A 16061-nucleotide genomic window follows, 5' to 3' on the forward strand; every position below is an offset into this window, starting at 1 on the left:
AGGGAACAAAAGAGATTAATAATTCCAATATTTGATGCAAACCACGTTTAATCATCATACTAATTTTTGTAACCAAAAGAATAACTAGACTTTTACCACATAGCTAAGGATATCGAGAAACGTTTTCAAGAACTTTTTTTTTTTTTTTTTTTTTAAAAGAGCTCAGAAATTTTCTTTCAATAAAATGCTTATTTAAAAGTAGTACAAATAAGAAAATGTAATTAAAGAAGTTTTAACCATGAACCTTATTAACTAATCCAAATAATGTAATGTCTCTTGAAAAAAAAAAATTTAAGCTGTTATAATTCCATGCTTCGATTCCATTCCCCAGTAAGGAATATAAAAGAGGGAACATATAGAGAGAGGAGTTTCCACTTTCCAGAACGAAAAAAAAGAAGAAATAAAGATGTCTTTGGTGGACTATGCATCGTCCGACGAAGAAGAAGAAGATCTTAAAGAAGATAAACAACTTCCCAAAGCGGAGGAACCCACCCCTTCTTCAGCCCCTTTAGATCCATTACCTACCAGAAACCAGAATCCCCATCTTCCTCAGCCGCAAAACCAGTAAGTAATCCCTTGCATTCAGTTCAATTTTCTATTTATAGGGTTTTGTTCTTTGTATTTCTTTGGCTAGTTTCGTCTTTCCTTATGTTTTCCTCAGTGTTCTTTGCACGAAAGAAAGCAATCCCTTTTTGAGATAATTTGTGGGTTTTAGTTATTTTTGCCTAATGGGTCATGATTTTTTTTTTCTTTTTGTAGTTTTTTTTGGACTTAGACTGTGGGTTGACAATAAAGGAGGAGTCCATTATTTAGATGGTCATTCAACTATCCGAAATTATCTAGTAAAATTGACACCGGATGGAATAAGAAATCAATCTTGCTCAATCTAATAGGAATTGTGCTTGTGAACTTGTGCTCTTTAATCCTAATGAGCTACCATAAAGGAAAGACATATTAAGATAATGAAACATCTCTTAATTTAATGATTAATGAGAGAGCTGCCTATTTGCTTTAGGCCAAGGGGATGGGTAGGAGCAAGGATGATGGAAAAGGAAAAGAAGGAAGAACACGGGAAAGAAAATGGTTCTGGCTCTTCACTTATTGCATTCACACCCTGCTAATAGAACAGTGCCCTGTTTCTGCATTATCTGGAGCAAAGCTAATCCGAATATTGTCCCACACTGTCTCTTTGAGAGAGGGGAGAGTATGATACAAGGTGGGAAAAAATAATAAGCCTGCGGCAAATTTTCTGAATTTTTGCTTCCACATTTATGTGTCAAATATGCTTAGGAAGGCTGCTAGCATGGGATTTTTTTTGTTATTATTTTTCTTAATAAGTTGATAGCATAGGAATTGGTTAACATGATACTAGTAGATTTTAAAGTTTTGAACACCTAAGAGCACTTCGAAGGTATAGTTAAGTGTAGATTACTGTGTTAGAAAGAATGACTGGTGTTGGTTGAGAATATCCAAAGCGGATAATGGGGACTGGTCAATCCAATAGTGTCATGACCCTAACCCCGAACCCGGTCGTGATGGCGCCTCTCGTGAAGACAAGGCCAGCCAACCAACCCATTTCGCCTTCTCAGAATAGTTAATATTAATAAAACAGTTTTAGCATAATTAAATAACCACAGTCTAAACAAAAGTTTTCTTTATTAAGTGCGGAATACAACCCAAACACAGCCCAAACCGGGGTGTCACAAGTCACGAGCATCTATTAGAGTATAAATATAACTGCAAGGTCTGAAACATATAAAATAGGACTGATAAACAAAAGGAAGAAATGCGGTGCTGCGAACGCTGGCAGTCACCTCACTAAACTCCGATAACTTAGTCTTCGACCGTCTCAAAACCCGCTACCGGGTGAACCAATACCTGCATCTGCATACGAGGTGCAGAGAGTAAAGTGAGTACTCCAACTCAATGAGTAATAAAGGTAAATAATAACTGAGCAGTAAGAAATCACGTAAAACAAACCATCATGCTATATAGAGCAGTCTAAAACCCTTTGAGTAAAAGCAGTGAAACTGTGAAATCCTTGGAAAAACATCTTAGCTCAGCTTAAACCTCTTTTAAAAATGACTTTTGCAACGGTTGCTCAAATGAGTGCAAAACAAATAGTGCAGATAAGCACGAGAATCCGCCTCTCAGGCACAACACTCAATTAACAGATAATGCCAGGCAATCAGATAGACATCCCATGAAGTAGCACAAACAACAGATAATGGCAGACAAATGAAATAAAGTAGACACATAGAACAGTAACAGCATCGCTGCAGCGTGCAGCGCGATCCATATATCGCTGCGGCGTGCAGCCCGATCCATATATCTCGTTGACGGCGCTCACTGGGGGTGTGCAGACTCCGGGAGGGGCCCCTTACGGCCCAAGCACAATATCAATCCATCTCGTGACATCAAATCTAGGCCCGCGGCCTCATATAAATCACAAGCCACCTTGTGGCGTACATATCCCAGGCCTTCGGCCTTATAATCAATCAGTATCTCACTGCTGCGGCGTGCAGCCCGATCCAAAAGTATCCTCACAATACAGGGCCCTCAGCCTTCAAAAATCACATAAGCCCCTCGGGCAGCAATAAAACATGATGCTCAGCCCAAAATATTATTGAAAATATCATTTCAAGTGTTAAAGCGAAATAAACTTGGCTGAGTTTTGAAAACAGTGGAAAATACATGACTGAGTTCAAGTATAAAATCAAAACAGTGAGGAAATATCAACAACAGTCCCCAAAAGGTTCAAATAGCTGGCACGAAGCCCAAATATGGGTATTAGCCCAAAACATAATGATCGCTAGTTTCAGTCAAATACGCGGTAAAATCATCAATCGGGACGAACCAAGTCACAATCCCCAATAGTGCACGACCCCACGCCCGTCATCCAGCGTGTGTCTCACCTCAATATAGCACTACGATGTGCAATCCGGGGTTTCAAACCCTCAGGATATCATTTACAATCATTACTCACCTCGAACCGGCGAAATCTCTAGCTCGAGACGCCTTTGCCCCTCAAATCGGCCTACACGCGCGTCGAATCTATCCAAAATCAGAACGAATACATCACAATATGCTAAGGGAACAAAGCCCAAGCGAAAACAATCAATAACGGGCGCAAATCCCGAAATTACCAAACCCCGAGCCCCGGGCCCACTTCTCGAAACTCAGAAATTTTTACATCAACGGGTTCCTTATCCCTCCACGAGTTCATACATATCAAAAGTTCTCAAATCCGACCTCAAATGGTCCTTCAAATCCCAATTTAAAAGTTTCAAAATCCCAAGCCCTAGTTCTTCCATTTTTTGCTTAGTTTCCATAAATTTCTAGGTGGATTTCACAATAGATTCGAGTTTTAGGTTCAAAAATCTTACCTCCAAACGTTTCTCCTTGAACCCCTCTTCGATTTCCTTCAAAAAACTCTCAAAATGCTCAGCTATGGAGGAAAATGACTCAAAATCGCGGATGAAATAACTTAAAACATTCTGCCTAGGGGTTTTCGCATATGCGACCCCACCACCGCTCTGAAGCGGTACAGCTTCTGCGGTCATTTCTCCGCATCTGCGGAAATCACTCAACTGGCCAACAATCGCATCTGCGACCAAATCCCCGCATCTGAGACATCGCAGATGCGGCCCGCCTAACCGCTTCTGCGGTCTTTGCCCAGCAAGCGCATTTTCGCTTTTGCGACTAACCAACCGCACATGCGGAGACGCATCTGCGGTCCACAACCCGCAGATGCGGAAATAACAGAAGCAGCAAATCTGAAGCTGCAACAATTTCCAAATTCTCCGATAACCACCCGAAATCACCCTGAGGCCCCGGGACCTCAACCAAAAGCACGAACATGACCCAATACCTTATTCAAACTTGTTCCAATCATCAAAACACTTCAAACAACATCAAATCCATCAATTCACATCGAATTCAAGCCTAAGTTTTTTTTTCTAAAAACTTCCGAAATACGCTTTTGATCAAAAACCCAACCAAACCACGTCCGAATGACCTGAAATTTTGCACACACATCACAAATGACATAACGAAGCTACAACAACTCTCGAAATTCCATTCCGACCCTCGGATCGAAATCTCACCTATCAACCGGAGTTCGCCAAAATACTAACTTCGCCAATTCAAGCCTAATTCTACATCGGACCTCCAAAACCAATTTCGATCACGCTCCTAAGTCATAAATTACCCAACAAAGCTAACCAAATCATAAAAATTCCGATCCGAGCTCATATACAAATAAGTCAAATCTTTCAAATTTTAAGCTTTCAACTTAGACTGTTCTTTCAAATTCATACCGATTTCCGTGAAAACCAAAACCAACGATTTACATCAGTCATAATACATCACACGGGGCAAGTCATGCCCGAGAACTGGCGATCAAAGTGCAAAAGCTCAAAACGACCGGTCGGGTCGTTACAAATAGTGTGCCATAAAGCTTCTGTCTTCTATGTGGTTGCGTTATGCAGTCATTAGTAAATTTGCTTCGTTAGAAAGGGGAAAATATTCTGAAAATCCGACTCATGCAGCTCAACTCTACATTTTGGTATGCTACTGTTGATGAGTAGTCGAAGCATATGATCTTATTTCTTTAACTTTGATGTCTAGTGAAAACTATGGATGATATGCATTTAGCGGAGGAACTTTTGCTTTATACTCATATAACGATGAATTGCATGCTTATACTTTGGCAATGCTTAACTTGCAAATTTATCCTATGGCAATGCTTCAATTATATTTCGTTGCATATGCAGGAGGACTAGTTCGTCATTAAATAAAGAAGCATTACATTTGTCAAGCTCATCGGAGTCCTCTGAACTGAAACTTCCTGATGCATCAGTTCTCTTAAATTCACCCTCAATGCCAGTTGGATACATGACTGACCATTCTTCCCGAGTTGCAGCAGCCATGGCTGAAAATGCATCACGGAAGCGGGATAAAAATGTGTCTGCATCCACTTATCCACGCAGTAAGATTCCAAAAGGAACTTTGCCTCACATGAAGAATGTTCCTGAAACAGGAAGTGGTCTTCTGGTCCCACCTCAACTTGCTGGAAGGTCAGTTTGTTAATGAGATTTTGAGTCTCGTTGCATGCTCTGTATTAAGTTCGTCTATATATGGAAGTTGTATCATGTATCACTATCTGTTCTTTTTTCGTTCGGGCCTATATGGTGTTTTGCCTAATCCTCCTCAAGTTGAAGTCCAATTTTCTGGAAAGAAAGTTCTTTCTCTTGTATATAACAACGTTACTGGGCCGACTTCTATTCATTTCATTTCAACCATGTCAGTCGCAGAAATTCAACTTGTAAGGCTTGGGTTAATTATCATAAAGAAACATAATAATACTAATAACAATAATAATCTGGGATATTTAGATATGTCTTTCACGTCCCGTCAAGTGAGGTTCTCTTTTTTCCTTCTTTTATGTAATTATAAATGAAAAAAGGAAACTTTTCCTTCTTTTGTTTATTACCTTTACTTGTCAAGGCATTCAGGTTTTATGCCGATAATAAAGCAGGCATCACTAATTACTTCGTTTTATTAGCACCAAGAATAGTAGTTTTTGGTATCATGGTACAAAGTCTCTTCATCTGGCTTGAATTAGGAGAGCACTCCTCAATTCTTTTTATTTGGTAAGAAGGGAAAAACACCAATTCATCATAGCAACTAAATCCTTATGCAGGCTCGCTATAGGAGGTCTATTTTCTGCTATTGCCTTGTCCAACTTTTTCTTCTTGTGCCGAGGGTCTATTCGGAAACAGCCTCTCTACCTCCAGGGTAGGGGTAAGGTCTGCGTACACTACCCTCCCCCAGACCCCACTTGTGGGATTATATTGGGTTGTTGTTGCCTTGTCCAAATTTTAAAGAACGATTGGGAACACACGTGACACGAATAAGTTGTGTACTTTAGGATTATGATTTTCCATCAGGATAATAGACATGCATTGTGTAAGCAAGAAATGAAATCTCAGTACGTAGATTTGATTTACAGTTGTGAGAAATTCTAACAGCAGAAACAATTTCAGGTGGTAAACTTCTTTTGAAGCAGAAATCTAATCAAATGTTGCATGTGGTTTTGATTTTTCCAGCAACAACTGGAAGCATAACAAACAAATGCAGGGGGGAGTTAGGAGGGAGGGAGGAAGGGAGGGCCAATAGGTGGTCGTGGGGAAATTTATTGCACTGGTATAACTAGAGTAGAGTAGTGAAAAGAACAGAATAGCAGCACAGAACCATGGGGAAATATAGGTGGAAAAAAAATGGACTTAATGGAGGAAAAAGTAGCACAGAAGGAGACAAAATTAGCAAATGAGAGAAACGCAAACAGAAAAAGAAAAAGAAAAAGCAGAAGGGGAAAGAGTGTATGGAAGAGGAAGAGTACCCACCAAATTACGCTTCTGCATGGTCATGAGATTAGCCTGAAGAAAAATATGAGACTACGGCGGAGGACCCATTAAATTACTGGTAATGCACGTTTATAGATTAGACAGAAGGGGAAGGAAGAAATTATGGCAGATGACTGCTAATGGATGGTTATAGATTAGAGTAACTCTTAATATTCAACATTAATATCTCACTTGAGCCCAAAATTGATGAGTCATACAGTTGTTTCCATGATCAAAGTAGCATAGACTCGGGGTTGAATAAACATGGGGATTGGTGAGTTATAGGGGCGTGATGATGGGTAATTGCTTACAAAAGGTACCCTTTACCAATAAAAAAATTGCTTACATATGTTTTTAGAGAGCATAGGAAGATGAAAATCAAGGGCGAAACAGTGAGGGAAATAAGCAAATAGAAGTGGAGAAAAATGAAATTTTTTGGAATTAGATGACATCATCAGTTTCCTTTGGCATCATGTCTTAAATTGGATTTGCACCACCATTTAAAGAAAGCCAAGTGCTCAAAATTTATCTTATAGCTGACCTATCAGATACAAACGCTAGTCTTTCTGATGCCACAGCTGTACAAAGTACTTGTGAGGTATATGACCTAATCATTCTTTTATAGAAGATTCCTAAAACCAACTAGGGAGCCATGTTTTAGATTTTGTGCTGGTAGCAGATGTTTTAGTTATGACAACTAATGGATGTTTTTAATTAACTTGTGCAGGAGCAACGTTGTTACAGAAGACATCAGCAAGCTGTTTGTGAAGAAGACGCCGTCTTAGTGGCACACTCCTATGACAGAAATTTCTGTTGGCCTGACTGTAGTTTTATTTCAGTAGATTCTGTATCAGACTCTCGTAAAAGATACATTAACTACTACATTGTTGTAGGATATCTGGTTATATTGATACTTTGATGGTTGTATTGGCTACAAGCAGTTTTGGTTGAGTTTGAAGTGATCAACTGCTTTTTGTATATAATTTCTGCAACCATATATTCTTGTAGTGTTGATTGGTTCTCGAAATGTGTTCTCGCACGACATCATGTTAAGGGGAGCATTTTATTGAATTTGAATAATTGCCAGTTTCCAGGGGCATTCCACCCCGGTTTTCTTAGGATTTGTTGCTTGCATCCGTTCGGAGGCTGCCTGAATTTGTGTACAGGATCCAATGTTGCTATCTTTATATTGACTATTGAGTGGTGGCCACTAGGGAGCAAGAGGTCGAGGTCGAGGTGGGAGGACGAGGCAAGTAATAGACACCACTAAGGGTAGAATAAGCGGGCTCTGCTTTGTTCAGGATCTCAACACAACATTATGAACATGTTACGGGACACCGTTACGAAACATCAAGCGGTGTAACAGTAGCATAATCCATAATGATGCACAACTAAGCTTTGTGGTTTATCCCAAACCCGACGGACAGAACAGTAGTACCCCGTTCCCGTTGACAAGCAAAAAGCTAATTGTGGCATGATTAGCCAAGCAATAGAAATCACCTGAGGTGTCCAGTGTCAGATGTGTCAATTTTCCATAATTCAAAGACAGCAATTCATCCCATTTGACATCCCTACGTCCTATTACAGGTTTATGGTTTAGAGCTTAAAGTACGTACTAGCTTTTGGGAATCTCCAATTTTTGGGGGAAAAAATCAGAAATAGCCAGATTTACAATTGGTAATTGAAAAATGGCCACAAATTCAAAAATAGTTGAAATTTAACTACTTTTTAATGTAAAGATAAAATCTGAACAAAAGCACCCTAAAAAATCCGGAAAAATAATGTGCTTGAGTTCGAACTTTTTACATATGAGATTCCAGCATAATGTGCTGGAGTTCTAACATATTATGCTGTAAGTTTATAAGCACAACTCCATAATCCAGCATATTATGCTGGAACTTTCCATGTGCTGAAGTTCCAACATAGTATACTGGAAGTTTATACGCTGGAGCTCCATAATCTAGCATATTATGCTGGAACTTACTGTATTTAGCAAAATAATGGCTATTTTTCAATGACTTTGCAAATGCTAGCTATTTTTCAATTACCAGTCCTAAAACTGGCTAGCCCGTGCTATTTTCACCTAGTTTTCGCACAAAACTCGAATTTGGGCCAAACTATATAGGAGTATATATTTTTATGAGAAATTTTCATAAAGCACTATCTTTTAGTAGTAATTAGCCATCTATAGATACCATTTGCTATATTACGGATTATAGATACCTTTTCTGTGGTTATAAGATGTATTTGATGTATTTAAGTTATTGTATTCATGAATACAGTAGCAAAAATAGGCGTGAATCAGGGAAGTCCAGCTAATTAGTTGTTGATTCGACTGTATTCATCGCATAAAACATGGGATTACAGCTAGACAAATTACTGTATTCGACTGTATTCACGGCGTGAAACAAGGGATTACACTGTTTTTAAACGGAAAGTGTATCAATTAACATAATAGACTCCTAATATAACTCAACAAACTCAATTATAATACACAAAATTTGTATTTCCGGTTATAGAAAAGATTCTCAACTGAAAAATACCCCAAAACATAGCAATCTTCCGAGAAATTATATAATACATCTGAATACATAAATTATATTAATTAAAAAATATATGAATACATTCATGGCATATAGCGAGATAGTGAATACAATGAAATACATAGAAGACAGTGGGATACATTGAAAAACAATGAAAATAAGACAGTGAATACAATGAAATATACGGAATACAGCGAGATACATTGAATTACAATGAAAAAAAGACAATGAATACAATAAAATACATAAAAATACACCGTGATACGTTGAAAATATATTGAAATATATTAACAGCAAATCAAGTTGATCAGCTCCAAACTCCGTCGTCTTTGCTCAAGAACAAACCCTAATTTCCGCCTTGTAGCCAAATAGTCCTTCCATCTTCAAAGATCTTGCAGAACGCTAATTGAACCGGAACTTACAGAATATTTAATCGAAACTTAATTGGATTCTTGTCTAGTTATCCGCATGGACTGAAATCCAGGCATCAATGAAAGATAAATATGTGATGAAGTCAAGCATTGTAAACTTGGTGAACCTCAACAACAAATAATCACCAAAAATTTCGTGGATTTGCTTCGGCATGATTGGGTCTTCGGCTTAGGGTTTGTTGTTGCTGTACTGCTGGTCGCTGGATTTCGAAGGATTGATTAAAGTGAATCAAAGAGAAGATGCCGTTAAAAGGAGGAGGATAGCGAAAATTTAATGGGATGGGAGAAGAGAATGAGATGTATCAAAGTAGAGAGAGAAAGAAAATAGTGTAACTGAATAGCATATTTAGTGGCTTAGGGCTAGGAGGTAACCAAAATTAAATATTTTGCTATAAACCTTAAAAAGTATCTATAGAATATAATTTTTTTAAATGGTATTTATTTAAAATAAATAAGGTGTTAACATTTGCTATAGGAGGTAAAAATTCCTATTTTTATTTAATGTGATATTATTTCTTTATTAATTCATTCAACTTTAAATTCTTATTTCTATTCTTAATGAGAAGCTTTTATAATCACACAAATATTATGTTGCATTTAAGACCACAAATTCAAAAGTCTATAATCATATAAATATTATGATATATTTAAGATCACGGATTTTAATAATTACTACTCCCTCCATTTCAATTTAGATGAGGTAATTTGACTCGGCACGTAGTTTAAGAAAGAAAGAAAAGAATTGTGAAACTTGTGGTCTTAAAAGCTTTGTGGGACCATGACATTTGTGTGGTTATAAAAGCTTCTCATTAAGAATAAAATAAGTAAAATAAAGAGTTTAAAGTTGAATTATTTTATAATTTAGAAACTTGTCATTTATTTTGGAATAGACTAAAAAGGAAAATATCTCGTCTAATTTGAAACAGAGAGAATATTTTATTTCTTAAAATTGGTGTCGAGACAAATTGTTTACATAAATTGGAACATATGTGCTTCTACTCCAGCCCTACCCCCCCCCCCCAAAAAAAAAAAAAAGAAGAAGACAAAGAGCCCGTTTTGCTTAGCTGATTTAGAGTAGCTGATAAACATTAGATGCTGAAAGCACTTTTAAGTGCTGAAACTGATTTAAAAAATAAACAGTTATGTGTTTGGTTAAAAATGCAGAAATTAATAATAAGCAGCTGAAGAACTGGGTATACAAAGAGTTTTATTTTAAAAAGAAGTATCTTAGGGATAAAATAGTAAACATTTTGGTCAAACCTAAAGTGCTGACAAGCTGAAATTTGATAAGTTGGGGAGACCAACTTATGTCTTTTAACTTATTTTTGGCTTATAAGCACTTTTAGTTTTACCAAATGCTTACATAAACCAAAAAATAGTTATAAACTAGTTTGACCAGCTTAGCCAAACAACCTCAAAGTCCGAAGAAAAAGGCTCTCTCCCTGGCACTTGTCACAGTGGAGGAGACGGCTCAGTAGAAACCCGTTGAGAAACACTCCATTAATGGATGCTCATCAGCTGCTCAACACACACGTCAAGCTCTTGGCCTTCGACTTCCTCACTCTAAAACCAATCCCCTACGACTCCGCCTCCTTTTCACGCAAGGGGACGCGGCTTTCGCGGGCAGAGACAGTGGGTGTCATCGTAAGCAGAGACTTCAAGCCCAATAGATTTCTCAAATTTGACATTGACGATGGCACAGGTTGCATATCATGTGTGCTGTGGCTCAACCAGGAGAGCTCGCGTCACTTCTCTCGCCGTAGCCCATCACATGTTCGACTAATTTCCCAAATGGCTGCTGATTTTGCTTCCCAAGTCCAGATTGGGGTTCTTGCTAGAGTTCGCGGGAGGATCACTAGCTTTAGAGGTAACCTTCAGATTACTGTTTCAGATGTTGTTATAGAGAGAGACCCCAACTCCCAGATTCTGCATTGGCTAGATTGTTTAAGGTTGGCTAGGAATTGTTATGACAAAGTTGCGGTTCCTCCTAAAGCCTGAATGATCATTACATCCTTGAACAGAAAATGTTAATGTAAAGTGTGTGAATATTCAAAATGTTGAAGCATATTATCTTTTATGAATATTATAATCTTCTAAAAAAATTATTGGAGGAGAGTGATAAAATGCTCTAGCCAAAGGCAATTGGATCGGTTTGTCTGCTAATATTATTACCCCTGGCCATTCATAGAATTACTATACCTTTCCAATGAGTCCATGATGGTGAAACGTTGTCCTGCCCTGCTATTGTATAAAGGGAAGAAACATCTTGGCCAAATACATCTACGCTCCCTAAATTTAGCACTACTTTTTTCTTTATTATACACTTTTGTCTTAGGTTCGACTTATTAAATACCTTACCTTCTCAAAAATGTGCCTATTAAACATGTATTTCTCACCCAAAGCATCGCATTTTCCTCCCAATATTGAGCTCGTATAGTCGCAAAATACGAAATTTCGCATGATAAAAATTAAAAGTTATGTTTAGATGGAAAAAAAACAATAAGGATTATATATAATAATTCTCTTTTTCAAACTCTACTCTAGAACCCACAATGTATGATAATCATAGGAAGTTATATAATGATACAGTATCATCTTTTGCATCTTGTAAGATTTAGTTGTCACAACTTCTAGTTTTTACACAGGAACAGTTGAAAGAAGGTGAAAACAAGTATACTTTATGGTCTGACCTTATTATTTTACCATACTTTACTAGGTATTAAATAATAGACCATTAAATTTTAAATTTCAAAAGATAGACTTTTAAACTTTTATCATATGTAAGGCACATGACATTCGTGAAATCTAATTCCAAATAAAACCATGTGATTAAGATTGTATCAATATTCAAAGGTTTGAATATGCTATTACCTGAAATATATCTTCTCACAAGATCAAAAATTTATTTAGACTTGTATCACACTGCTATTGAAAGAAATATTCCAAATTGATTCTTTTTACAGAATAGGAATCTATATCATCTAGAGCAGTAGGAAGGTTAGACAAGTTCATCTTACATTCACGACTCGCAAAATATTAGTTTGGTTAACTAATGAAACAGTCCAAATTAAAACCAAACTATAAAAAAGGACAGCATAATTCTTTTTTAAAAAAAATAAAGAAGAAAAAGGAGGAGTTAATTTCACGAACTTTAATTATCTACTAAAACAGTAAAATAACTTAACTATTTTTGATACGACTTTACTGTTAGGAAAAAGGTCAATGACCATATGTGAAATTAACTTGAAAAGCAAAAAGGTGACAAGGCTTTTAATCTCCACCGCAACCGCCACAACTACCACCATCACCACCGCAACCTCCACCACCGCAGCAACAACCTTGTGTAGCCATAACAGTTGCCTCAGCAGAAGCTCCTAAATCAATTGTAACTTCAGCACGCTTACGCTCATGATCAGTACTATCGTTCGCTGAAACGGCCGCTGCACCAGCAACTACAGCACCAGCTCCTGCTAAAACAACCATGTTTCCATCTCTTGTAGTTCTGTTTCGAGATTGAGCACTTCTTTGCTGCAAGTTCCTTCTATGGTATGGGCACAGTATACCCGGTATACAATCAAGAAAAACAAGACAAGCACATACTATGATAATAACACTGGCTGTATCCATCGTCTTAAATGCAACCCTGAAATCGATTGAATAATTTTATCAGCGTCCTTTTAAAGGATCGGATCATGACATTTTCCACTTATATAATACGTAGAAGAAGTAAGCTTTTCAGATTTAATTTTCCTACGAGCTTTCGAAGAATTTGATTTCTTAGGTTGTTGGTTTGTTATTTCATGTTTGGCCTCTACTGACCTATTCCTTTCTCAGCTTTTCTTCTTTGCCTTTTTAATAGTTTATCCAAGAAGAACGGCAAGATGAAGCTTCTATGCCGTGGCGGATGTAGTGTATTTGGTTCACCCAAATCTAGTACTTTTGACACGGGAGATAGATATATATGTTATAATTAAACTTTGAATCCATTAAAGAATTTAACACTAAAATTCTTAAGATTGAACCTATCAATATTAAATTGTGAATGCGTCTATGCTTCTACATGATGCATGGCGATCAGCAAGCACCCTAGGGTATCCAAATATTTGAACCTTTCCTAGTTAAACATTCTTTAATTTCATATTGAAGACCAGCAAGCACCCGTAAATCGATTGCTTTTTTATAGGAAGTCCGGGAAGGAACTTCTCAAATTGGTTACTCCATGTGCTTTTTGGTAACTTTTTATAACTTCTTTTCCCTAAATCAGTTATTCCATATGTACTTGCTATAGCTTCTTACTTTTGGCTATCTGCCAGAGTATTTAGCAAGTCTGTTAATGTTCCTGGAATCAGAGGCGGACTCACGATTTGAAAGCGGCGGACACCACTTTCGAATAAAAATTTGAGCAAATGCTAGAGTAGGAGCCGAGCCCAGACATAGCATTAAAAGTTAAGTTGTCCCTCAAATATATACCTACTAGTTAATTAGTCCGTGCTTCGCGCGGTCAAATATTTTTTTTTTAATTATTTGAATTTAATTGATAGTTGATATAGAAGAATAAGAAAATATTATAGTACCATAAATAAGAAACAAATGTATTCTCTTTGTCTAATTTTACTTGTTTACTATACTAAAAAAAATATCTACTTTTACTTATCCATTTTGATTTTTTGAGAAATCCAAGAGACATTCTACCATTTTACATCTATACCATAGATCAAGGGGTGTCTAATAAAATATTAATTAGGGGTAATATAGTAAAATACACTAAGGGAGTATTATATAAAACGTACATTCCCACAAAAAAAAAAGAGGTAACACACGCATGCATACACGTTTATTCCTCACTAAATAATCTATTCAATAAGTATAAAATTGTTATGTCTGTTTATGTTCTATTTCTAATTAAATATTGTTCATACTCCCTTCGTTCACTCTTTATTATACTAAAAATACATTTTTACTTTTATTTGTCCACTATACTAAATCAAGAGAAAGACAATTTTTCTTTTCCTGTTTTACCCTTATCATTAACTACTCATTCTCCAAAACTTTTGAAGATGCTATCATTATTATGAGTAAACTTGTAAAATACAATACTTCATTTATTTTTTCTTAAAGGAGTATAAAGTCAAAAGTGGACAACTAAAAGTGAATGGAGAGAATAAATAATATTAATAATAATGGAATAAAATTAATTAAGCAAAGAAAAGGTAAAATTGTCTCTCTTTAATTAACATCTTCGGAGTAATTGTAAGTTTTTCTATACATTGAGTAAAATGTATAATCATTTTATAAGTTGCTCATAATAAAAGTGTCTACGTACACTCATATTTCTATTTTATTTTCATTTTTGTACAGAAAAAAGTTATGTAAGGGTATACTAAAAGATCTTGATGCATTAGATAATTATAAAGAAAAATATAAAGAAACTAATTGGATGAGATCTTCTAAAGAGGAAACGGTTCTGCAATTTTTTTCTTTTCTTTAAACATGTGCTAATTATTAGAGGGTAAGATGTAAACTCTTTTTTTTTTATTTCTCACCCAATATTCGGTACCCACATTGGAGCTCGACTAATCCGGATTCGCGTCAGAAAATCCCACATTAGAATAAAGCGCTCCCTAACATTGGGGTAAAGTGCTCCCTAACATTGGGGTAAGATGTAAACTTAAAATGGCAAGAGTTGTATGAAAAAGAAGAAGAAAGAGAGAACGGCAAACACTTTTTTTTTAACGGCAAACACTTTTTTCTTCAATATTTTATCATAACATTAAATACTAACTTTATGGTTATTGCTCTTTCCGTATATATGCATAATCATTAGTAGAAGAACAGCATAATATGAACACCCAAAGAAGCAACTGCAAAAAAAAGACAAATTTAACAAAAAGATATTATAAAAAGGAGAAGAAAATTTGAAGTCCTACACATACAAAATAATAAAATCAGAGTTTAAAGCATGAGAAACCTTCAAATCATATACAACTTTTGATCGTGTATATGGGCAACTTTGTTATCGATTTGCCTTCAGATGTTGGAGTCTTCATTATATGAAAAACTATCAAACACAAAAGAACAAAATTAATTAAAAACCCATCAATAAAGCAAAAATTTCTACGAAAGATCAAACCGAAAGGGAAAGTACAAAATTATTGTACCCATCAGTATTAGCAATGTGTTAACTCAATATACGTACACATCCTAATTTATAAACAGAAATTAAATAGCAAAAGTTAAAACGAAAGAATCAAACTGAAAGGGACAAAATAATGGAAGCAGACATACCACATTCAAAAATGTAAGAAAATGGAAAAATGTGAATGTTACGTTCTTCCAAGTTTTCTTCATAACAGTTCCTCTTCTTCCTTATTCTTTTTCAACTTTCTTTCTTATTTTTCTGATGGTGGCTTATAGGATTTATAGTTGATTGAAAAATTTGTGAGGCTTTTAAAGTTCTAACAAAAGGGAAACGGTTCTTTATTAATAAGGCATTTCAATCGGCTTTGAATAGGTGAAAACGATTGTTTTATTGAAACTGATCTTTACACATTGATTTATTTATGAGGAATTGATGTGTAATAGACGTGACTTTTCGGTCTTTTAGTATGGACCAAACATTACAGAGATGGTTTTTGGGTTTTTTAAAAATCAACATAAGGAGAAAATAACAAAAAATTGAG

At 36.1% G+C, this 16061-nt stretch overlaps 2 protein-coding genes across 2 annotated transcripts; both read left to right on the top strand.

Annotated features, from left to right (window-relative positions):
• Nucleotides 1-318: 318 nt before the first annotated feature.
• LOC107787269 (uncharacterized) lies at nt 319-7414 on the top strand. The gene is made up of 3 exons (XM_016608819.2): nt 319-564; nt 4776-5078; nt 7135-7414. The coding sequence occupies exons 1-3, from the start codon at nt 407-409 to the stop codon at nt 7190-7192; spliced, it is 519 nt and encodes a 172-aa protein (XP_016464305.1). The 5' UTR covers nt 319-406; the 3' UTR covers nt 7193-7414.
• A 3337-nt stretch (nt 7415-10751) lies between these two features.
• On the top strand, nt 10752-11543 carry LOC107787267 (CST complex subunit STN1). The gene has a single exon (XM_016608817.2). The coding sequence runs from the start codon at nt 10885-10887 to the stop codon at nt 11377-11379; it is 495 nt and encodes a 164-aa protein (XP_016464303.1). The 5' UTR covers nt 10752-10884; the 3' UTR covers nt 11380-11543.
• Nucleotides 11544-16061: the final 4518 nt, after the last annotated feature.

Source organism: Nicotiana tabacum, chromosome 22 (assembly GCF_000715075.1).
Source record: "Nicotiana tabacum cultivar K326 chromosome 22, ASM71507v2, whole genome shotgun sequence".
NCBI classification, from domain to species: domain Eukaryota; kingdom Viridiplantae; phylum Streptophyta; class Magnoliopsida; order Solanales; family Solanaceae; genus Nicotiana; species Nicotiana tabacum.